Consider the following 24,278-nt stretch of genomic DNA (forward strand, 5'->3'; position numbering starts at 1 on the left):
ATTAAATTTAAAAGTCAAAACCTTTTTTATTGATTGAAGCCCCAATTCATGGTCTTTCCCAATTCTTTATCTTGTCCGCTAGTCTGCTAATATCTCCCAAAAGCAACGAATATTCAATTTTTTTTACAAATACAGAGAACTTCATTCTCCTTCATAGCAGCAAGTTCAAAGTTCAAATAGCAGGTTAGTCATCCTTTTTGATCCTTCATGTAGAAAACTTTGTTCTTTCCGACTCAAGTTACTTGAGCTTCTAAGTAGCGTATAATAGATTATTTTGACTAGTTTTTTGTGGAAATGAAGCGTACACGCGCGCACACACCTATGTGTGTGTGTGTGTCACATATTTATAGTTTTCTTCATTTTTTTATGCAATTTTACCTGTTTATAAATATTTAATGTAATTATATTATTTTTTAAAATATTAAAAATTAAATACCTATGGGGCTTACGCCCCGCGCCTCGGGGCTTACGCCTCGCTGAGGCATATGTAAAACACCTCGCCTTACGCGCACGCCTTTTAAAACACTGGTTCTGAAGAACAAGAAATGAGAAACTGGCCTTCTTGAACCTTCTCATTATATTTGCACACAAAACATAAAATCTGTGTATTACATTGAATGTATCATGGAAGAAAACTCAAGGATACAATATATCATTTTTATAAATATCTTTAAACGAATCCCTGTAAAATAGTATTTAGCTGTTACCTTACCTAGTTAGAAATCTCAGAATCTGAGATTACTCAAATCAGTAAGTAAGCACTAAAATACAGGATGTATAATAAGATTATCTGCTTCAATAATCATCATGTTGGAGAAATGGCATGTGGAAGTCAATTCATAGCTCAGTATGAACGAGGTATTCTTCCTTTGATTCGTGGAGCATGGCCTCCATTTTCTCAATTTTCTTGCCAGAGGAGTTCAGGCACTCCGCTGATGGATGAATATAACCATAACCAATCCCTGTGGCAGAATTGCAGTAGACCTCAGCAGTACCATCTCTGGTCTCTAAGTTGATGTTGTTCAGAACAATGTGGCTGCAGGGCACGTTGTCGCTACATGCAAATTTGATTGCCTTTTGGCTCTTTGAAGTACCACTAACATTCCGGTAAACTATCTCACTTATCCCAACTGCAGATGTCTATGATGTCAACAGCAAATGACATTTTGTTACATTGACTTTCCCAACTATTGGAGAGAACTTAGTTTTTTCCTTTAAAAACTCATAGATTATCAGTTGAAAACATGACAATTGAGAAGAATACCTGATTCTGGCACGACTTTGGTGAGTCGCAATAGAATTGGTCAATGATGATAGGATTTGAAACATCTTGCATCCTTACATTTTGGAAGCGCACTGCACGGACATAACCTGCTCCACCCTAAGAGAACAAGAAATTTTTATCATTCTGATTCTAAGATGGAAAGAAAAATTATTTCTATATTAGTAGAAAAAATATAATTGCCAATGTGAACTGGGCAAGCTCTTTCCTCATTGGGGCTTAGGATTTTGTATAAATAAATCAATCTTTTGCATGACAAGGTCACTGAGTCTATAATTATTTGCTAATTAAAAGGAAAGCTGTTGTAAAGTCAGCTTAAAAATCTTAAATTTTCAAACGATCATGTGTGTAATGCCATCTAAAGGGTTGAATTCAAGTGCTACACAACACTAAAAGATACCTGCCATGTCTTGATCCGCAGACCATTTGTGGTACCTCTGAGGAATGCATTATCAAGTACAACCTGAGTCACTATACCAACAGAGTTGTCCTTACCAAGGCTCCCAATGCTGCCAGTCATCATTCATGCAACAGAATCAGTTTAGAAGACAAGGTGAGAATGATATTTTCGCTTATTCCTTCATACAATTCGAGTTTATTTACCGACTCCTAGCTCCCTTCTGAGAACTTCTAAAGGTAATTTTAAAAACAGGGCATCGATAACTGGCAAAATGTGCTACCTGATTCCGTGGCCAGGTCCACAGTAAATTCCCTTCATCTTGATATTTGAACTAGCATTGACAATTGAGACACAATCATCACCTGAATAAGATAGGAAAGTAACCAGTATTTATTCTTTGTATCATAAGTATATTCATGATATATAAAAAGCCATGTTCATTAAAACAGTGCATGTGCGAGTTTGTTTGAGAAAACACAGAGCATGAGAGGAAGGCTCATACATGTTTGCAAGCTGGCTTTTTCATACAGTAAAGTGAGACAGATGCAGAGAGTTCAAGGCAAGATTTATGGTAGATATGAAGTACCTTGTATGAAAGACACATTTAAGAAAGCAATTCAATTGCACCAAAATGTTATATTCAAAAGAGGGACTGCTCTTTACTCTGTATCTTATCCCATAGATGAGAACACAAAATACTGCAAACTTCGTTCTTGAGGGCAAAAATCAGCCAAATAAGGAGTTATGAATGTAGATAATATGAGAGATGTCGAAACCTGTTCCAATTCTGGAATTCTGGAGTACAACATTTGTTGATTCAGTTATATGGATTCCATCAGTATTAGGACTGTCTTCAGGAGCAGAAACCTTAACACCAGTTATTCGTATAGAGTTTGATCGAGAAATGGCAAAGTTCATCTGTTGGCCATTTTGGATTGTTAGGCCCTTCACCTTTATACCTGAGCTTGCATATATAGTTAATGCCTGCAATTAGAATTTGTGTAAGTTGATTTCACAATGCTGATAAGAGTTAGACGTAAGATCCCTGTGGTTCTCCACTTCCTTACAGTTGGTGCTGCTTTGCAAGGCTGTTATCGAGATAAAACCCAAAAAACAAAAAACAAAAAAGAATAAGATTATCATCTGTGTTTGTCAAAACGGAAAAGAACATATAAGTAGTGCATGTGTGTCAGTTACATTAGTCTTGTTCTTCTTGCATGAAGCTGCCCACCATTTGCTGCCTGATCCATCAATAACTCCTCCTCCTTGGAACAGAGCTCCAGCCAAGTTAAAGAAGCCAAGCCAAATTCGTGGATTCTTTGGGTCCCAGTTTTTAGGCTCGTCCGGTGCTATTATAGTTCCTTCAATCTGTTTTTTAATCACGTTTCAAATTTATGACCATTATAAGGCACGTTGAGCTTGCTAAATAGATGCTATACACGAAAAAGTAATGATTTCTTTTTTATGATGAAGTCGAAAAAGTAATGATTTCAACCAAGTATTATATGCATAAGTTTCTTCTAGGGTAATGTTAGCAAAATGGAGGATATAAATTGAAACAACACATGAAATAGAATGCATTTAATGTAACCTGGACTCTCAATCTGCCTGCACAAGGCCCTCGGAACCTTGTTGCATTTACTAGATAAAAGCGTCCTGCAGGGACCAAGAGGACTGATTTTGGTGTTGAACAAGCTTGTTTCCATGCATCAACAAAAGCCTGAGATAGTACATATGACAAAGTGGAAGAAGGTAACGTGCAAGTTGCATGGATGCAGCATTAATAATCGACAACACAAGAAAGATTCCATTGTTCGTCTATGTTGCCCTTCCCCCTAGAAGAGTATTAAACAGTAAAGACTAGAAACCTGAAAACAATCAGTATGAAAGACAACCTTGATTATGAATAAAGTAAATACAGTATGATCATATTTCAACTTGCCTAACACTTTTCTAATCCATTATTTGACTAAAATCTAAAACCAAAACACATAGAAGTAGATCTGCATATAGTTGTGGTGAACATTTCAGTTTTTATAAAACATTAGAACATATTACCTTGGTGTCATCTGAAGCCCCATCGCCAACAGCTCCAAAGCTATCCACATTTACAAGAATCTTGTTTCCACGATGAGTTTCCCATTTGGGGAGGTCAAAAGACTCTGCTTCATCACCTTCTTCTGCATCCAAATCCTCAAGCTCTGACAGGATGACTTCATCTGACAAATTGATTATTGCAATTCCATGAGCCACCATTAGCAAAACAAAAAACAAGAAGAGTATCTTAGCCATGATTTCTTCTGTATTTCTAGATTCACATAAATCAAGGGAGATCATAGAGTATTAATTTATATGTATGTATTAGTGCTGAAAATAGAGGATTTAGTGGGGGGTTATATCGCTTGGCTTGAAAGTAGATAAAGGTGTTGCATTTTCTACATGCCCACACTTCAAGTGTAAGAATATCCTTTTAGAGATCTTTGCTTTACTCCTCAGCCATGGTTCAATATATTATTCATCAATAAAAGTGCTCCTCTAGATTCTTTCTCACCCATACAGCAATACATGTTGCAGGACCGACCTTCAAAACTCCCTCTTTTAGGCAGTCAAATTATCTATGCAGTAGATTTATCTCATCATCAAATGTGAAAATCTGGAAAAGCAAAAAGAAGCACTAGACAGAGGTTGTCTAGTAATTGGAGAGACCAAATAAGACATAAAATTCTTCAACTTGTATTTGGTAGTGGAGTTGGTTAACAAGCAGCACGGCCTCCTTGCTTCAAAAGTATAGAGGCAGAGGAAGTGTCCATTCTGGTAGATATACATTTTTTAAGAAAAAGCTTATCCAGAGTGTACTGCAGATCAAACAGCCAGTTAGCCATCCATATGTCCTTTTTATACACTTTCTATTCAAGTGCATTTAATGGCACTCATGGAGCCGAATTAAACTATAGCCAATATCTCTGCTCATCTTACTCGCAACTGCAACCTCTCGAATATATATTGCAGTCTCGAACTCCCCAATTTCAGAATAAAAATTTGAGGCCTGTAACCAAACAGAAGGATCCTCTGGCTCAAGATCCATTAACTTTTTAGCTGCTCTTCTTCCGACATGCTCATTTTGATGAATACTGCAACTTCGTAAAAGTGAGCTCCACATCACAGAATCTCCTGTCGATGATGCATGGTTTAGCAACTCTTCTGCCTCAATGACTAGACCTGCACGGCCCAGAAGATCCACCATACATGAATAGTGCCGCCTGTCTGGAAAGACCCCATGAAGTCTCATTGAATCAAAAATCTTTTTCCCCTCTTCAACTAGGCCTGAATGGTTGCAGCCCAACAGTATACATAAGAATGTTACTTCATCTGGTTTTAGACCCTTCTGGATCATTTCTTCAAACAATCCAAGGCATTCACTTCCCATTCCTTTCCGAGCATATGCATTAATTATTGAAGTGAAACCGATGATATTAGGTGAAGGAAATGCTTCAAAAATCTTCTGAGAGTACCTAATCTGTCCAGATCTTGAATACGCATCAATCAGAGAACATAATACCATAATATCAAAATCAAAACCTGATTTTATTGCACAGCAATGTAACAAATCACAGCTATCCAAGCTAGGAGAGGAATAGAATGATAATGCCTTTATTGTTGAGGACAGACTCACTTCATCAAACGTAATATTTTCACAAACCATCCAACTGAACAGCTCAAACACATCTTGGGGGACACCAAGATGCAGCAAAGATGTCATCATTGAATTACAACATTCGAGGCTTCTTATAGGGTTGCTCTGGAATACAGAAACTGAATTTTCTATGTCATCATTTTTCCCATACATATCAATCAAAGCCGACTGAATGAGTACATTTCCATAATCAAAGCCCAATTTCATAACAAAACTGTGCACTTGTTTTCCAAAGAGCAGTTCCTTTTTGCGACTTGATAAATTCAACAATGCCACGAAAGACATAGCAGATGGGTGTTTGTCCCACGATCTCATCTCATCTAGGACCTGAACAGCTTCATGCAACAAATCTTTGGCAGCATAAATAGAAACCATTGAATTCCATGAAATAACATCCTGAGGTGGAATACACTGAAATGCTTTATTTGTATCAACCAAAATGCCACAAGCAGAGTAAAAATCCACCAATGCATTAGCTAAAAAGATATTTGATTCTAACCACCCCGTCTTAATCACAAGGGAATGTATCTCCCTGCCTTTGTCAAGAAGTCTCTCTTTACAACAACCTCGAATCAAATAAAAAATTGTAAGCCCATTAGGCTCCACATTTTCCAACTTCATATCACCATACAATCTTAAGAACTCACTGGGCTTACCCGCTTCACTAATTCCACGTAAAACCAAGTTCCATACAGGTAAGTTTCGTTTTGGTAAGTCATAAAACACTTTGAAAGCAACATCTATAAGACCCATTTGTATATACATATTAACAAGTGCACTGGCAATATATAAGTTCATACTAAATCCCAATACAACTACTCTACTGAAAATCTCAAGCCCTTCTTTGTATAAACCTGCGTTAGCACATATGCTCAATATAAAGGACAAAGTGGACGAGTTCTCCCTGATACCTTGAGAAACCATTTTATTATACAAGTACACTGATTTTCTTGGAAACCCATAATGACTATATCCAGAAATCATAATATTCCATGTAACCACATCACGTTTAGGCATTTCTTCAAACAGGTGGAGTGCAGAGGTTAAAGACCCATACTTGACAAGGTCGCGTAATGTTCTGTTCAGTGAGTAAACATCATAGTTGCTCACGGAGCAAAAGTCCAGGGGCAGAGTGGGCTGTTGGCTATTCTGTTGGCACTTGTGAGAAAGAGTGGTTACGTATCTGCGTATAGCACACGCCGCTATAACACGTTTGCTTTGCATTGGTTATGAATACTAGGGGTAGAGACGGGAAAAAACAAAATAATAGTAATAAGTAATGTTATTGCTATGTATTGACCCTATTTGGTCGCCCCATTTAACCTATACCCATTTTTTTTAAAAACTTTTAACTTGTACCCACTTCTTAAATAACTTCAGCTCCCTTTCTCCTCCTTCTTCTCCTCCTTCGTTTTCCTCTTCTCAACAAAAGACAAAAGGCAGAGCCTATTTTTTTTATTGGTCTTGCATCGAAAATCTTTCTTCACCCTGGGAGTAGCAGTTAATAACCTCAGCTTTTATTCTTAAGATGGAAATATGTTTGATCAATTCGTCAATGTGTTTCTCTGGTGCATTTTGTTAAGTTCTTTGGTTAATAAGTGCTCATAATACAGAGAAGTTAATGCTCTTTGGTTTTATCATGGATTTATAATGTTGTTCTCTATTATATATCTGTAGGCCAGCAGAATCCAATTTGAGTTTCACAATGGTGCTGCTGAGCATACATTTATGAGGATGGATGGGGAACCATGGAAGCAACGACTTCCCACGGACAATGACACAATGGTTATAGAAATATCCCATTTTGGTCAAGTAAACATGCTCGTCAGATACTCATGTGTTATGTGCATTACAGAGAGGAAGTTAAAAGTAGCCAATTACAACACAAAAATTTCAGCTCTAGAGCTGAACTTCAGGCCCGGCTACTAGAATGCTGAAGTTTTACGTGATTGACTTTGCTACTTCAGCCCGTGTGCTGAAGTTATGTGAAAAAGCGGGTACGCTTGCAATTTATTTTGCAAAGCGGGCACAAGTTAAAATCTGACACAAAAAGCGGGTATAGATGCAAATGCCCCCCAAGAACAATGTAGAAATTTACTTTTTATGTTTCATTTTAGGTGGTATTTTTAGTCAATAAAAATTACGTATATTTTTTCTTTAATCTTTTCTTATTTTTTTTCAACTTAATGTGCAAAATAAATTCATTTTTGTTTTTTATTTGATGAATTTGTTACCAATTATTGAAGAATTAACTTTTTCCAAAAATTATCGATATTCAAGGACAAAATAAAATTGTTATAAGTTACAATACTTGTTATATGATGTCTGGCCAAAATGTTATTCTTTTAGTACATTACTCGCCCTATATTTTGTTGGTTTAATGAGTCATTGTGCGATATTTGAGCTAAATTATTTTGTTTTATGTGTAGTAGCATCGGAAGAAAGAGTCGAACGAAAGTTGCACGAAAAGAGGACGAAAGTGCAAGAAAAGAGCACAAAAAAAACACCACGTACCCAAGCCTAGCAACAGGCCAAGCGTAGTCAGCTCTGTAGCCAGCTTTACTGTGCCACAGGCCAAGTATAGCCAGCTCCATAGCCAATTTGACTGCGCTACAGACTAGGCATAGCCAGCTCTGTGGCCAGGCTGACTGCGCTATAAGCCTGGTCTCGCGAGGTCTATAGCCCGGTGATCAAAAGTGCGTGAATTAAAAGACTCCGACCCGGATTTGGACTCAAGGACCTTGACCCAAACATGTTACTCCCTAAACAAGTTGATAAAGGATTGGACATTATTTTGGAGAAGGAAAAGGCTACAGACCACTATGGATCAAGGAATCAACGTGTTTTTCCCTACGTATCTCTTTACTTTGAAGTTTAATGTCTTTGAACATCATGATGATTGTTTATATATTTATGAGTAGCTAACTCTCTCATCTAGGGTTTGATAGAACCTATTGAAGGATGATTTTCCACCGCATTTAATATAAATTTGTCGTTGATCTTTCTTTACTTGTTCAACTATATTTTTGTTATTGTTGATTGAAGAGCTCTTAATTAACTGTGCTTATTTAGTGTGTACTGCTCGAGAAAGCAGGATGCATCAGGATGGTCTTTTCATTTCAGGTACACCTATCCTAGACAGACCCAACCCCTGTGTTGAGTCTCCTAAGTCAAATGCACGTGATGCAAACAAACGTTCCTACTAGGGATCTGGCATGAAGCTTTGTTATATTAGGTTTAAAACCTGAGTTTATTGTTCTAGACCTGACTTACCCGAGCGGACAACTCGAGCCGGGGAGGGGCAGCGTACCGGGAATACAGAAGCTTCACTGGCTCTTCAACTTGTCTGAACCTCATTCTAAAATGGGATAAGACTCTAGACAGAAGAGAAGTCACACGAAGTGCACCTTTCTCCATGATTTAGAAGACTCAAAGAGAGGGAGAGTTTCGTAGCAGTTTATATACAATTCACAAAATATCAAAGTGGTAAAAGCATTTATCACATTAGGCTCAAACATGTAGAAAATAAGATAATAGATAAAGCCAATCATAACAGCTATTCTAAGCTCGAATATTTAAACCCTGAACCGAAGTTCGGGTTTGGCTCCCCAGCAGAGTCGCCAGAGCTATCACACCTTCTTTTTTACACACCACCCCGAAGGGTAGTATATAAGGGAGTTTTTCCAATTTAAGTGACATTATTCGAAATGGGATTATTTATTCAATTTTATTCAGAGTCGCCACTTGGGATGGTTTGTTTTCTAGTGTCCCAAGTCACCGGTTTATTTTAAATCCCAAATCGAGGAAAATTCGACTTTCCTTTTTGAAGTCTGCGAACCAGAAATTCTGAATAAGGAATTCTTTTAACCCGAGGGAAGGTGTTAGGCACCCCCGGATTCCGTGATTCTAGGACGGTCGCTTAAACTATCATAATTGGCATATTATCTGATTTTAATACATTTTTAGCTTATGGTATAATTTTAAACTTAATAACCGCTTTTAAGTATTTTTTAGGAAAGTTCAACGTTATTTAAAACACGTCTTTGGATCACGTCACATGAAATGAACCCGTGATCCGCGACATATTTTATTTAACATTGTTAGGATTTGGATTTGGGTCACATGAAATGCACACCTGAGTTTAGGGAGGTAAATTATTAAAATAACGCACTTAAAGTGACTACACGTTTGCAACTTTGTGAGGGCCATGAAATTTCAACTAAACGGCACACCTCGAATTCTAAGGATCAACACAAGATTAGTTAAATGAGGGCCATGCAATTGTCATTTTTGTTTGACATGGCGCACCTCGATCTAAAAAAACCAATAATTGTTTAGAGAAAACTGAGGACTCCTAATTACTCAAATATTGCCTAAATGATTTGTTGAAGGCCAAAGAAAGTAATACTTCATTTTAAAGAAATGTTCAAGCCCAATCAAAGAACCCAATTTGTATGGGACATGCACAAGTAGAATGTTCAGAGATTCACGGATCGAACCTCCACAACATCTAAAAGTAGTCAGATTTTTAACGTGTACCAAATTAAAATTAAACCAAAAGTCATTGCAAGCTTGGGGGCTCGAAACAGGCCCATCTCTCAAACGAAGGCCAGTTGTACGTTAATAAAGAGGGAATTTTATCCCTTTGGGCTTGACATCGATTCCCCAAACATGGTTACCCATATACAATGATTCAATTTCAGATCTTATTAATTAACAAACATTAATTGAGAAAAATAATCCATTCATGGAATGTGACAATGAAACTTGGCCAAAATTAATTTAACAAGAGAAAACTTCATGCTGGGATCATATAACTTAGATTCATATCTGTGACACTAAAATTAAAACTAGAAAAATAGTTTGACAAAGGCATTTATTCGAAATCCAAAAATTCAAACATCCATTCGACTTAACAAAAACCATTATTTCTAATATCTATGCTTCCCCATTGTACCAACTTACATATGGATTTAGTGCTATTCTATCTTAGTTTATTTGAAGAATCAATCAACATAGAAATACAGTACACAAATTTAAACCTATGAGAGAACCATTGAAACTAATTTAAACCTACTTGAATCTAATACCCAACTTCACTGCAATCTTCAGGAACACTACATGCTACCTCTACACAAATCCATTCCTTATGACCTTTCATACATATTTGATAATCAACACATTAAATCAACAGACTGGCATTATTATATTATTCCACACTTAAAGCAAAAATAGAAAGATGTATAAGAAAACTAAACTAAACTAAGTAACTTCAATAAATTAATGGAATCAGAATTCGAATTCATGACATTTTTTATTGATTTCAGGTAGGGATAAACAACTTCCACATATACTCAAGCAAAGTTGGTCATTTTAGATCCAAAAGAGTACCTGGAAGTGAACAAAATAAGAAAATGAAGAATCAGCAGTAGTAGCAGCATGCAACCAGCAGTGGAAACCAACCAGATTCAACAATTAAAACCAAGGAAATCAGCTCAGAAACCCAATGGAAGAGTAACCCTCAACGAGCTTGAACCGAAAACTTTCAACAATCAAACATCAATCCATTTTGAATATCCGAATAAGAACCTTTGCTTTCAGAAAATTTTAAAAAAAAGTTCTGAAGAAAGCTCAATAAAACAGTGAAAACTAGCTGTTTATATTTTCTGAGTTTTTCTCTATCTCCTTCTCATATCTCCCCCATTCAACTCTCATTAGCAATGCCTTTATGGGTAAGCTATTAGGGCAGCAGAAATAGTTCATTTTTTTTGCCCTCTAGACCTTCCACAATTTTTATTTTTGCAGTTTAGTCCCTAAATTTCTAACTTGTTTCCATGTAAACTATTTTCAGCTTCTAAAAAGCTTCTTAAGGCTGTTATTCAGTGATTCCCTAAGTAAACTACCCAAGTTACCCCTTAGTTACCCTATTTTTACCCCTGAACCTCAAATGGGTTATGGGTCAAGTTGACCCTGGGTCGAATCTATTTAGAAAACCAGCCCAAACCTGAACTCAAAGGCATGAACCTCAAGCCCAAGCATAATCAAAACCAAATTATCTGAATAAAAATGAAAACAAATTCCCGTTTGACTGAGCCACTTTAGGTATTTCTCTGTTTTCTTTTGTTAGTTTTTCTTTATTGTTTCTTTCATTTTTCTATCTTTTATTGTCATCTACCTCTTCCTCTCCTTCTGGACTCTTTTGCTTTCCCAATTTCTTCAGAGTCGTCCTTTTTATATGAATGTTAGTTTTAAGAAGCCCTTTTTCTTTAATTAGTATAAATAGTCTATTTATTAGGTCAGTTTTAATTTCAGTTCATTAATCAGATTTTTGAAAATTGCTCGAATTGCTTGCACATCCTCAAATTTAGGCCAAGCTTGACCTTAATCGTGTATTCTTGTCAAAGACACACGAATAAGGTCAAACTAGACCTTAAACCTCGCTGAAGCTTCAATTTGGGGTTTGGGATTTTTAGGGTTCAGAGCTTTGATTTAATATTTGAGGAGTTCAGGGATGGTTTGAGGGAAAACAATGATGGAACTAGTATGAGGGGTAAGGGTGGTTATGCGGTGTTATTTTGGTGGGGTTTGGAGGTGGTGCCACCACCGGAGAAAATTGGGCGGCGCTAGGGTTCCGCTTCTTTGATCTAAAATTCGAAGAGTTTCGAAGGGATTCGAGTTAAATGGATTGGGGATTTGGGATAAGGAGGTGGAGGAGATTCAAGGGTGTAATTTTGGTGGCATTTGGCCGCCGGCCGCAGCCGTGGGCGATTTTCGGCAGACGACGGACGGTGGTTTTGGGCGGCGTTACTCTGGGGTCTCTGAGGTGATAAGAGAGGGGGGGTGGAAGAAGTGTTCAGACATATATATTTTGAAGATACCCCTAGTTCAAAACCGTCGGATCAAGAATGATCAACGGTTGAGATCCCTTATGCACAAAACGGGGTTGTTTGGATGGTGAGGGGGCTGGACCGGGTTTACAAGCGGGTTTGGGCCGGGTATAGGTGATTTGGATAGGTTAAATGGTGGGTTCGGCCCAAAATTCAAGCCTTTCTCTTTATTTAAAGCTTTTCTCTTCTTTTTAATTTCAAAATCCCTTCTTTTCTTCCTTTTTTTTTAATTAAGAATTCTAATAATTAAAATCTTAACTATCTACAAATGTGAAATTAAAGTAATTAACTAATTATAAAAATTATAAACCTTACTCAAATCTATATTAAAAGTGAAAAATCAATAAACCAAAATTAAAAGATAAAAATGTAAAAATGAGCTATTTTTTTTATTTTCAAATTTTTATAAAGCAAATACTTATTGATTAATTCTAACAATGTAAATAAATCTTAAATGCAATGAATTATATTTTTGGTGTTTTTTTTCATGATTAAAATAAAAATTAAACGTGCACAAAAATGCAACAATTAATAAAGATCCTACAAAATCCTATAAAATGGCGAATAATTAAGAAATTATCTTCTTGGATTTTATAGGAGTATTTCATATAGGGCAAAAATCACATGCTCACAGAGTCAGAGGCTGATGGTGTGACTTTTCCTTACAATGATGAACTTGTCATTACTTTACAAATTTTAGATACTGATGTTAAAAGTATTATAGTAGATAACGGAAGTGGAGCGTGTGTCATCCATCCCCGAGTCCTCGCACAAATGAGACTCGAGGATAAGATAGTGCCATGTTGCATCACACTACCGGTTTTAAAAATGTATTTGAGTGTACTTCGGAGGAAATTACACTCCCCGTTCTTGCCGGTTGAGTAACTCTAGAGACAACATCCCATATCATGGACCAGGACACCACATACATTACCATCGTGGGACAACCATGGATACACCCAATGAGAGTTGTCCCCTCCAGCTTGTACCAAGTGATCAAATTCCCAACGCCTGGAGAATATTCAGCATACGAGGGGAACAACGCATGTCCCAAGAATGCTACCAATCTCCATGGACAACACGACAACTCAACAAACGAAAGATAAGGAAAAATAAGCATAGCAATTGGTAGGGTCAAGGTTGCCATAAGATGAAACCAAGGAAGTCATTATGGACCCCGAGATGGCCGAAGCCGCAGAATCGACCATAAAAGACATCAACCCCGTCCAATTAGATCATAGCGACATCAGTAAAAAGGCCTACATCGGTTGCAAACTCTGAGAACCAGGTAAATTTAGTATTCTTAATAACTAATGCAGATTTATTTGCCATTAGTCATACAGATATGCCAAGCATCCCCAAAGAGATCACGATACACAAACTAAACATTTACCCCTTCTACCTCCTAGTAAGGCAAGTCTAACGAAATTTCAACCTCTTCTACTTATCAAAGGTTGGTCATAAAAATGTTTAAAGATAAACTCGGCAAAACCATAGAGGTATATATAGACGACATGTTGGTCAAATCTGTGAAGGCGGAGAATCATATTAACCACCTAAAGGAAACTTTCGATATCCTAAGAGAGTACGGAATGAAACTAAACCCCGAGTAATGCGCATTTGGCATAGCCTCAGGAAAATTTTGGGCTTCTTAGTATCACACCGAGGAATTGAGGTCAACCCATATTAAATTAAAGTTATAGACAAGATACCTAAGCAATTGAATACTAAGAAGCAAGTCCAAAGATTGACCGCTCGAATTGTCGCCCTATCCAGATTTATCTCGCGGTCGTCCAATAGATGTCACAGGTTTTTCAGCATACTAAAAAAGGATAATGGCCTTGAGTGGATTCCCGAGTGTGTAGAAGCACTACGAGAACTGAAGTTGCACTTGCCATCACCACCCTTGCTCTCGAAGCCCGAGTCCGGAGAGTACCTCCTCGTCTACCTAGTTGTCTCCGAAGTAGCAATAAGTGTGGTCCTGGGTCGAGAAAAAAATGGTAAGCAATCTCCTATTTATGTTATCATTAAAACACTTGTCGATGTCAAGACGAGGTACCCACACCTCGAGAAATTGGCCTTGGCCTTAGTTGTAGCTTCACGAAAGCTTAGACCCTATTTTCAGTGCCACCCTATCTCAGTCGTCACTATTTTTCCTTTAAGAAATATTTTACATAAACTATGGGTCTTGTCACGATAGCACTACAGGTCTGAGTCAGCATAACTTTTTCCAAGCCTTGAAACTTTAACTTGTGAGACATCAAGTCCTTCATCATTTTTGCATAACCGGTAATCTCCCTCAAGGAATCAATCAATGGAATGTTCACCTGAATCTTCTTCAACATCTCCATCAATTTCTTATATTCTCCTCATTTTGATATTTGTCCAACCTCTGCGGGAAGGGTGCTAGAGGTCGCTTCTTTCCTGTGGATTGAGTTAGATCTTGCTCTGGCACTTCTTATAATGCCTTCTCTTGCACTTTCTCAATCTTCTTCTCAACCTCTTTTTCCTTGTTTAGTTCCTCTTGGGCTAGCTGCACTCTTACTTCTATTAGCTCAATTGACCATCTACCTCAATTGGTACTGACATAAGTATTTCAGTTGATCGGCTCTCGCAAGCAATTTCTTGCTCTAAATCAAGATCTTTACCATTTCTTAGACTCACAACCATCATCTGCTTCGGGCCATACTCTTTCAGGTTAACATGTGTATCTACAAGTAACGTCCCTTGAGGACGATTGGTAAGGGCCGTGGATATTTGCCCTAGTTGAATCTCAATGCCCTTGATGGCTGAGTCGTGTAATACTACCTTTTCGTGCATCTAGTGTGCCTTTTCTTGCATCTGGTGAACCTTTTCTTCCATTTTTCTACTTGACCCAATGAGTTGTTACAACATTCCTTTAATTTCGAACAACACGTCATCATGTCTCACTATTTGTTGTTGTTGAGGTTGTTGAAACTAGGTGCTGATTTTGCTGATTGTACCCTGGTTGTCTTTGATAAGGCATAGCCTGAAGACAAGGCATAGCCTGAAGACAAGGCATAGCCTGACCCTATGATCGTAAAACTCTAGGATTATTATTATTATTATTATTATTATTATTATTATTATTATTATTATTATTATTATTATTATTATTATTATTGTATTCTTTGTTGGACTGGCTTATATTGCTGATTTTGCTGTCCCTAATTCTGCCCACCTTGTCTCTAGCCTCCATAGTTGCCATACAGTTCATATTCTCTCGATAGTTCTGATTGTCACTCTCATCATTCCACGAGCACACATATGGTTGATTAATGCATGGTGTGCATAATCCTCCATTTGTCGTGTCAACTATGTGCACCTGTTTTTGGACCGACTCATCAATCTTTTTGGTGAGGATACTCAATTGCGTCATCATAGTAGCCATATTTTCAGCCATGGAGTTATTTGGGTCTAGAGCTACTGAATGAACTACAGTAGTGATTGTAGAGTCTCTTGTCATCCATCCTGAGTTTTGAACCATTTTATCAAGTAAGACCTTATATTCTCTGAATGATTTTGTTACATCCCGTACTTTAATATTAGGACGAGTCGCAGTAATCCAAATGACATTGAAGGGATTAAGACCATTTATGAGGTTATAAAGTATTTGTGACTATGTTATTTTAAGATCCCGTAAGTTTAACAACCTTGATACCATTATATACATTTGATATGGTATTTTGAGTGGAACATTTTTGTAAAAACATTTGAAAAATATGATTTTATATAGTTATTAATATTACTACTTTAGCATATATTTAAATTAAACACATAATATAAGAAAGTTTATCAGATTTTCTTTATTGTAGAGATAAAAATTATTTTCACAAGAAAAGAAGGTTATCTTTTTACCATTTTAAGAATTAAGCGTACAAAATTTTTTACTCTTTATATGAGATTATGAAAATTAAAAGTTGAGAAAATATATATATATTTTTTCACACGGATATTTTAACGAAATAATAGTGTATATATTTATATTATATGGCACCATATGACCATGATAGTAAGTTATATAAATTGTATTAAAAGTGAGTAGTATTATAAGTAATTTGACATAATTCTTAATTATGTGAATAATAATTATTAATTTTTAGTGGAAGATTTAATAATTAATTAAACATATTTGGATAAGCTTAAGTACTCCTGAACGTGGCAGCAACACATATGAATTAAGTGACTCTTAACTTAGTTTTGCAAGGTGGCAACATTTAAAGATGCCTTTATCTCATTTGATTAAGAATATAATCAAAAAGGGCAACAGATTTAGAAAGTTTGTTCATTTAATTTGATTATCATCTATTGACCTAGTACATCTTTACACTTTCATGCTCATTTTCGTTCAGTCTTTTGAGCATACCCACAGTCGGTCTATCATAAGTGCCTACGAGAGCAATTTTTTCATGCTCACCAGGAAAATGTTTGTTAGTGCAACTTATAAGAAATTGTTCATCATCCGATTCAATCTATATCGAGAGAATCGACTCAACTATATTAAGGCTATCCCTTATTTCTTTTGGCATGATTCATACGACACAAACGAAACGAGCAAATTTACAATTTTCATACTCTATTCATAAAAAAATTAGAGATGCTTATGTTCTTGATTCCCCATGTGTCATATTATTCTATTATCCATTCATGAGTTTCAGAAAATACGTAAGTTGATAAAGTTTATTTCATGATATTAATGAAAAGGCATAATGGTCTTATGACACTCCGGAAGCTTTTATTGACGTACTTCTCATGCATTGCATTTATTTACATTGACCCATGACCAGATGACATTATATATGTATACTATATGTATATGGGATATGGGAAAAGGTTACAGTGTTATATACGTACCACCATTTGATCAGCTGGTATACGATGATGATATTGCGCACATTGGCTGAAATGATATGATGGGATGCCCTCAGAGGCTTGATGATATTATGTACGTACAAACCTATGCATTATATGACATTTATACGCATATGCATGACACGATAAATATTTCATGATTTAGAGAGCTATCCAGACTTATAGGTTGAGTCTTTTACTTCATGTTTCTTCCATGTCCTTTATATACTGATTTACATGCCTTACATACTCAGTACAATATTCGTACTGACGTCCTTTTGTTGGGGACGCTGCATTCATGCCTGTAGATATAGATAATCAGTTTGGCGAGCCCTCATAGTAGACGAGATTGGCATTCAACGAAGGATCGGTAAGACTCCACCTCATTCGGAGTGCAGCCAAGTCTTTGAGTCATCGTGTCAGAGTGTTTCTACAGACTTATGGGTAGGCAGGTACCCTGTCCCATTTGATGTCAAGTAATCTTAGAAGCTTTGTAGACAGAGGTTCATTTTGTACAGTATGTCAGAGGCCTTGTCGGCCCATATGTATCCATGTTTTAACAAAAATGGTTGAGTGATACAGTATTTCCCACCTACAGTTGTACATTACGATTTGTGGTCATGTTGGTCCATGAAAGTTTCAAAGAAAAACAAATGAGTTGCAGAGTGGTTCATTTGGGCCAGTGCAACACCGGGTTCCAGTCACGCCTCCCTAGGTCGGGACGTGATAAAGTGGTATCAGAGCGGGTCGTGTCTTAGGGAGTCTACAAAGCCGTACCTAGTAGAGTCTCACTTATGAGTGTGTTGCACGCCATATTTATAATTGAGAGGCTATAGGGAATTTAGGAAATGTTACCCTTCTTTTGTTTCCAAATCGTGCCATAGAGCTGAGTCGTAAGAAGTCAGTATGAAGCTTTCGCCAGGTTTTGTATGCACCAGAGGTACAAGTACTACAGTAGAACGTTAGGGAATAATTTCAACCTATGTGGAAGGGAGGTTATGAAAGAAACAGAAGATAGGATGCAAGACTGAAAAGTAAGTAAGGTAAAGGTGAAAAAGATACGAGATAATCAAGTACAAAAGGTTTTGAATAGTCAAGACTTTAGATATAGTTTGGGGTTTAGTTTAAGTTACATAGGAGAACCTAGTGAAAATTTTGGAAATTTGTAATAGTTAACATTCGAGGACGAATATTTTAAAAGGAGGGGGGGAGGAATGATGTTACATTCCGTACTTTAATATTAGGACGAGTCGTAGTAATTCATATGAGCTTGAAGGGATTAAGACCGTTTATGAGGTTATAAAGTATCTATGACTATGTTATTTTAAGACCCCATAAGTTTAACAACCCTGATACCATTATATACATTTGATATGGTATTTTGAATGGAACATTTTTGTAATTTTTTTTGAAAAATATGATTTTATATAGTTATTAATATTACTACTTTCGAAAATGTTTTAAATTATGCACATAATATAAGAAAGTTTATGAGATTTCCTTTATTGTAAAGATTGAAATTATTTTCACAAGAAAAGAGGGTTATTCTTTTTACCATTTTAAGAATTAAGCGTACGAAAATTTTTACTCTTCATATGAGATTAGAAAAATTTTTACTCTTTATATGAGATTAAGAAAATTAGAAGTTGAGAAAATATATATTTTTACACGGATGTTTTAACGAAATAATAGTGTATGTATTGGTTTCATATGGTACCACATGACCATGATAGTAGGGTATATAAAGTGTGTTAAAAGTGAGTAGTATTATAAGTAATTTAAGATAATTCTTAATTATGTGAATAATAATTATTGATTTTTAGTGAAAGATTTATTAATTAATTAAACATATTTGGATAAGCTTAAGTACTCCTCAACGTGGCAGCAACACATATGAATTAAGTGATTCTTACCTTATTTTTGCTAGGTGGTAACATTTAAAGATGCCTTTATCTCATTTGATTAAGAATATAATCAAAAAGGGCAACAGATTTAGAAAGCATGTTCATCTAATTTGATTATCATCTATTGACCTAGTACATCTTTACACTTTCATGCTCATTTTCGTTTAGTCTTTTGAGCATACCCAAAGTTGGTCTATCATAAGTGCCTACTAGAGCAATTTGTTTATGCTCACCAGGAAAATGTTTGTTAGTGCAACTTATAAGAAAATGTTCACTATCCGATTCAATCTATATCAAGAGAATCGACTCAAATATGTTAAGGCTATCCCTTATTTCTTTTGGCATGATCCATACGTTACAAACGAAACGAGCAAATTTACAATTTTCATACATGAATCTATTCATAGAAAAATTAGAGATGCTTATGTTCTTGATTCCCCATGTGTCATATTATTCTATCATCTGTTCATGGGTCTCAGAAAATACGTAAGTTGATAAAATTTATTTCATGATATTAATCGAAGGCATAATGGTCTTACGACACTCCGAAAGATTTTATTGACGTACTTCTCATGCATTACATTCATTTACATTGACCCATGACCAGATGTCATTATATACGCGTATATATGTATACTATATGTATATGAGATATGGGAAAAAGGTTACAACGTTATATACGCACCACCACCTGATCAGCTGGTATACGATGATGATATTGCCCACATTGGCTAAAATGATATAATGGGATGCCCTCATCACTTGATGATATCATGTACGTACAAACCTATGCATTATATGACATTTATACTCATATGCATGACACGATAAATATTTCATGATTTAGAGAGCTATCCATACTTACAGGTTGAGTCCTTTACTTTATGTTTCTTCCATGTCCTTTATATACTGATTTACATGCCTTACATACTCAGTATATTATTCGTACTGATGTCCTTTTGTTGGGGACGCTGCATTTATGCCTGCAGGTATAGATAATCAGTTTGACGAGCCCTCATAGTAGACGAGATTCACATTCAGCAAAGGATCGGTAAGACTCCACCTCATTCGGAGTGCAGTCGAGTCTATGAGTCATTGTGTTAGAGTGTTTCTACAGACTTATGGGTAGGCCGGTACCCTATCCCATTTGATGTCAAGTAATCTTAGAGGCTTTGTAGACAGAGGTTCATTTTGTACAGTATGTCAGAGGCCTTGACGACCCATATGTATTCATGTTTTAAGAAAAATGGTTGAGTGATACAGTGTTGCCCACCTACAGTTGTACATTACGAGTTGTGGCCATGTTGGACCATGATAGTTTCAAAGAAAAATAAATGAGTTGCAGAGTGGTTCGCTCGGGACAGAGCGGCACCGGGTGCTAGCCATGCCTCCCTAGTTTGGGGCGTGACAGATTTGCTCAAAAATGCTCCACCTGTTGAAACATCAACATTGGCTTTTAAACTATCTGCCAATTCCACGTAGAACCTCTGCCCCAGCATCTAATCAGGAATGCTATGGTGTGGACACCTAACTAACATCCCCTTGAACCTCTCCAACGTTTCTTGTAGCGGTTCAGATAGTTTCTACCTGAAGCTTAGTATCTCATCCACTTCTTTGGTAGTCTTATTGGGCGGGTAGAATTTGTTCAAAAATTGCTTGACCAATTCCTCTCAAGTAGTGATGAAGTTTATGGGGAGAGAACTGAGCCAAATATTAGCGTTTCCTATCACTGAGAATGGAAACAACAACACTCTTATTGCTTCCGGTGTCACATTCGGTTGCCTTTGCGTGAAATAAATCGACATGAAATTTTTCAGATGCCGCTGTGGATCTTCGATGTAAGAACAACCCCTTGTTCTGCAACAAATGTGGCATGTTGTTTGTGATTTGAAATGATTCCTTTTGTATCTAAGAGACTGCAATTACGGTTGCCAGATTTCAGCGGTGGGTTGTGCCTAATCACACAAGGCTACTTCTGGTACGAGAGGTGCCACACCCTGATTCTTCGGGTCATTCACATTGTTTATGTTGTTTTGGGTTTCTATAACGTCACCCATTTCTAGTTCGATTGGTTCTGTTGAGTTCTATTGTCGTTTGTCTTTCTTGTTTTCTTGGTTTAGTACCTTGAAAGATTTCTCAGGTCTGATAATGCTTCTTAATTCACCAGTTCTTGAGGAGTTTCTAATCATGCACCTGTAACACACAAGACTACAAGCGTTAATATTTCAATATAATAAATTTCAAGTCGAAAAAGCTGACTACACTAAGAATTCTAACAATTCTTTTAGCCGTAATTAATAACACTGTTAATCCCCCGGCAACGGTGCCAAAATTTAATCACGCCCAACTATGCCTCCAAGAGGTCTAGCTTTTGTTGCAAATATAATCCGGTTTGAAGTCCGAAGTCGAATCCCACAGGAAATTAAACCTACTAATCACAACCACTAGTTTCACAAAAATTCAAGTAATCAACCTTCGAAAATATTAAATAATGGTTTGAGTGTTTATTAACTAAGGGAAAAGTAATTAAAATGCAGTAATTTCTAACTAACAAAATAAATGTTATAGACAAGATTTGGAAAAGTCTATGATTATGATTTTCCCTATTGTCAGAATCTCCTCTGCTACGTTTCCATAAATTCGTCTAAGTATTTTCTACCGATTATGAGTACTTCGTATATTATAGATCTCTCTCGAGAAACTACCACAGTTTACTAGATATATTCTCTCAAACTACGCTAGCTAGCACTAATTCACCGCTCACTACGATCGCACCGAAGTTTCGTTATCTCTAATCCCGCCTTTAAATCCTCCATATTGATTTCTAAAATATGTTAGGAGTGGTGTTGTTGAATAGCCACCTAAATGTGTGCTAGTTAACCCACGATATATTATTATCGTGCCCCCTTTTTCCCTCATCGCAGAGAGAGGTCCGGGTTCCGACATTCCATGGGGTTGAATGACTCATTTCCTTTTTAGGAATTGGGTATTTGAAGAGTCGACACCTAACGGATTATGGTGTGTTAGGGCACCTAGAGTGATTTACTCTTGGGTTGGTTTGCATTACCAGAGATTAGGGTAAGGGCTCGAGATAACCTCGAGGGGAAGGTGTTAGGCACCCCTCTTGGTCCACAACTGTGGGTCCCGACCAAACTTATATTTTTACAAATTAGTCCATACAAATAATTGAATCAAATAGGTGCAGTATGTTTGAACAAGTCAAGTAGTGAAATAAAAGTTGAACAAATTATGAAGAAAAGTTTTAAACAAGGAGAATGTTAGGGGGTAAAGAGGTGTCCTAGGTTGTTTATCCTACAGGATCACCCCACGCAATGTACGGTAAACACTCCTCAATAAGGGTCTACACATGACATTAGCGCGTAGTCATCATATCCCACGTCTACCCTTCCCATCCCCTTATTGGTCATGCAAAGCGAGTGTTGGTCATTGATTCCTATTGCGTGCTGCTACCCGTCCCTTCTTAATAGTCCCGGAGGAAATTAGGACCTTTTCCTATAGGCAGACTAGACATACCCCTAAGGCTTAAAGACAAAATTCTAAGGTGACAGTAAAAGAAAAGCAATTTAGGACTTTCACAGAAATGGAGCATTTAAAGGCTCATAGTTTCCTCCGCAAATAAGCATACATGGAGCACGACTCAACCACAAATAAGGTCTTTAGCAATCAAAGTCCTAAAGCAGGATTTCTAAATGATTATGCAGGAATAAACCACTTTCAGATGCAGAAGTCACAACCTATTAGTTGCCTAGGATCTCTTTTAAAAGCTCATTAGGATTCAGAAATGTTGAGTGACAGAAACAGCTTCAGAGTAGTGCAAGTTTTGAAAATGCCCTAAGGCTTGCCTACATGCACGACTGATACTTATGTTAATGCAGAAATAAGCAAGTTTTGAAATAATCCCTTTTAAACCTATAGGCAGGATATCTAATGAGATTACAACAGTTTTGAGAGGACTAATTTTAGAAAAAAGTGTTATTGCCCGATTTTGAGAAGTAAACTAGACGAGGTACATTTGATCTATTAGGCTATTCGAATTACCAGACAGAATTGCGAATTAGATCATGGTATCTAGGCGTATTACTGTTTTTAGTCAACTTGCAGTAACATTTGAAAGGCTTGTTGAATCGGCATTACACCCTATAAGCATGGTATCTACACTTGAATTGATTTAACACATGATGACTTGGAACCTAGAAACATGGTTTCTACATGACAAAGGCATGATTTAAGAACATGATTTGTATCTGATGCAAGTGACATTAAAAGTGAAGTCCTTATAGGCATGCTTTCTATTATGATGCAAATGAGATTGAAAGCGAAACCCTACAGGCATGCTTCTACTATGAAAATGCTATCAGATTCAATAGGAATAGAAACCCTATAGGCATGTTCTCTAGTGAGTGAGGCAAGCAGATTCGAAATTAAATCCTAAAGCAGGATTCCTACCGAAGTTACCCCATAAAGTATACATCTACCCACCCTTTCACTAAATGCCCCAAATATCTGTTTACAAATTATTATAGGCTAATAAATGAATTACATAAGTGAAATAAAAATTAAGAAGCTATTCTATAGAGAGCCTGCGATCAGGCCATAGTTACCCAAAGCCTCCAATGGTCTTTCAATCCTTGTTTCTATAGACAAATCAGAGTCTAGGTGCATCAAAGTTCCCTAAGGGTCTCAAGGACCCCGGACAATGCTTACACCTAGACTTAATAGCCAAGCATTGAACCAGTGCAGTGTGGAAAGCCAGCCTCAGTATGCCAGAGTTCCAAGGGTTCTCAAGGGGATTCCAAGGCAGTACATATACTATAGGGGGCAGAACTTATTAACTAGGAGTAGAGTGAAAGTGCAGGACACATGTTTGAAAGGAGTTTGTTAAAAAACTGGACTGAAAGGTCCATTTTGAAAGCAATTAGTAACAGAGATGGTTGAAAGAAGTGGGATTAGTAAAATAGAGTTCAAACACTTTAGGGTAAGACCACACACAACAAGCGAATAAATTTAGTAATCACATATGGGGTTAAAGGGGTTTGGGGATACATATACATTGACTGCAGATACCTGACCCCAACATGAGTATTAGGACTAGTATGGACATGCTCAGAGATAGTTGGACACTGGCATAATCACAAACCAATCATGAACATATAGAGGAGGGACATGAGATTTGGGATGCATAAAGTGGTAAGTGCACAGTAGGTAAAAGAATACAATT

At 36.8% G+C, this 24,278-nt stretch overlaps 2 protein-coding genes across 3 annotated transcripts; both read right to left on the reverse strand.

Moving 5' to 3' along the window:
• Nucleotides 1-639: 639 nt before the first annotated feature.
• On the reverse strand, nt 640-4,472 carry LOC107813010 (putative polygalacturonase At1g80170). Of its 2 annotated transcripts, XM_075233181.1 has the most exons (10): nt 4,234-4,472; nt 3,741-3,901; nt 3,274-3,402; nt 2,880-3,050; nt 2,750-2,770; nt 2,459-2,666; nt 1,963-2,044; nt 1,683-1,791; nt 1,265-1,381; nt 640-1,140 (listed from the first exon to the last, which is right to left on the reverse strand). In XM_075233181.1, exons 1-10 carry the CDS (start codon nt 4,247-4,249, stop codon nt 838-840), a joined length of 1,317 nt encoding a protein of 438 aa, XP_075089282.1. In that variant the 5' UTR covers nt 4,250-4,472; the 3' UTR covers nt 640-837. The 2 variants fall into 2 exon arrangements, with proteins under 2 accessions (XP_075089282.1, XP_016493696.1); XM_016638210.2 differs by lacking the exon at nt 4,234-4,472 and having other exon boundaries at nt 3,741-4,153.
• On the reverse strand, nt 4,467-6,731 carry LOC107813009 (putative pentatricopeptide repeat-containing protein At1g69350, mitochondrial). The gene has a single exon (XM_016638208.2). It carries the CDS (start codon nt 6,598-6,600, stop codon nt 4,603-4,605), a length of 1,998 nt encoding a protein of 665 aa, XP_016493694.2. The 5' UTR covers nt 6,601-6,731; the 3' UTR covers nt 4,467-4,602.
• Between the last annotated feature and the right edge of the window lie 17,547 nt (nt 6,732-24,278).

Source organism: Nicotiana tabacum, chromosome 16, assembly GCF_000715075.1.
Source record: "Nicotiana tabacum cultivar K326 chromosome 16, ASM71507v2, whole genome shotgun sequence".
Lineage (NCBI taxonomy): Eukaryota > Viridiplantae > Streptophyta > Magnoliopsida > Solanales > Solanaceae > Nicotiana > Nicotiana tabacum.

Bases quoted from the DNA above. Each gene is read 5' to 3' on its own strand.
- LOC107813009 (XM_016638208.2), bottom strand. From the start codon at position 6,600: ATGCAAAGCAAACGTGTTATAGCGGCGTGTGCTATACGCAGATACGTA.
- LOC107813010 (XM_016638210.2), bottom strand. From the start codon at position 4,019: ATGATCTCCCTTGATTTATGTGAATCTAGAAATACAGAAGAAATCATG. The intron at 3,051-3,273 runs GTTACATTAAAT...ATTAAAAAACAG, and splicing joins CAGGCAGATTGAGAGTCCAG to ATTGAAGGAACTATAATAGC. The intron at 2,045-2,458 runs GTTTCGACATCT...TATCTTATTCAG, and splicing joins GAATTCCAGAATTGGAACAG to GTGATGATTGTGTCTCAATT.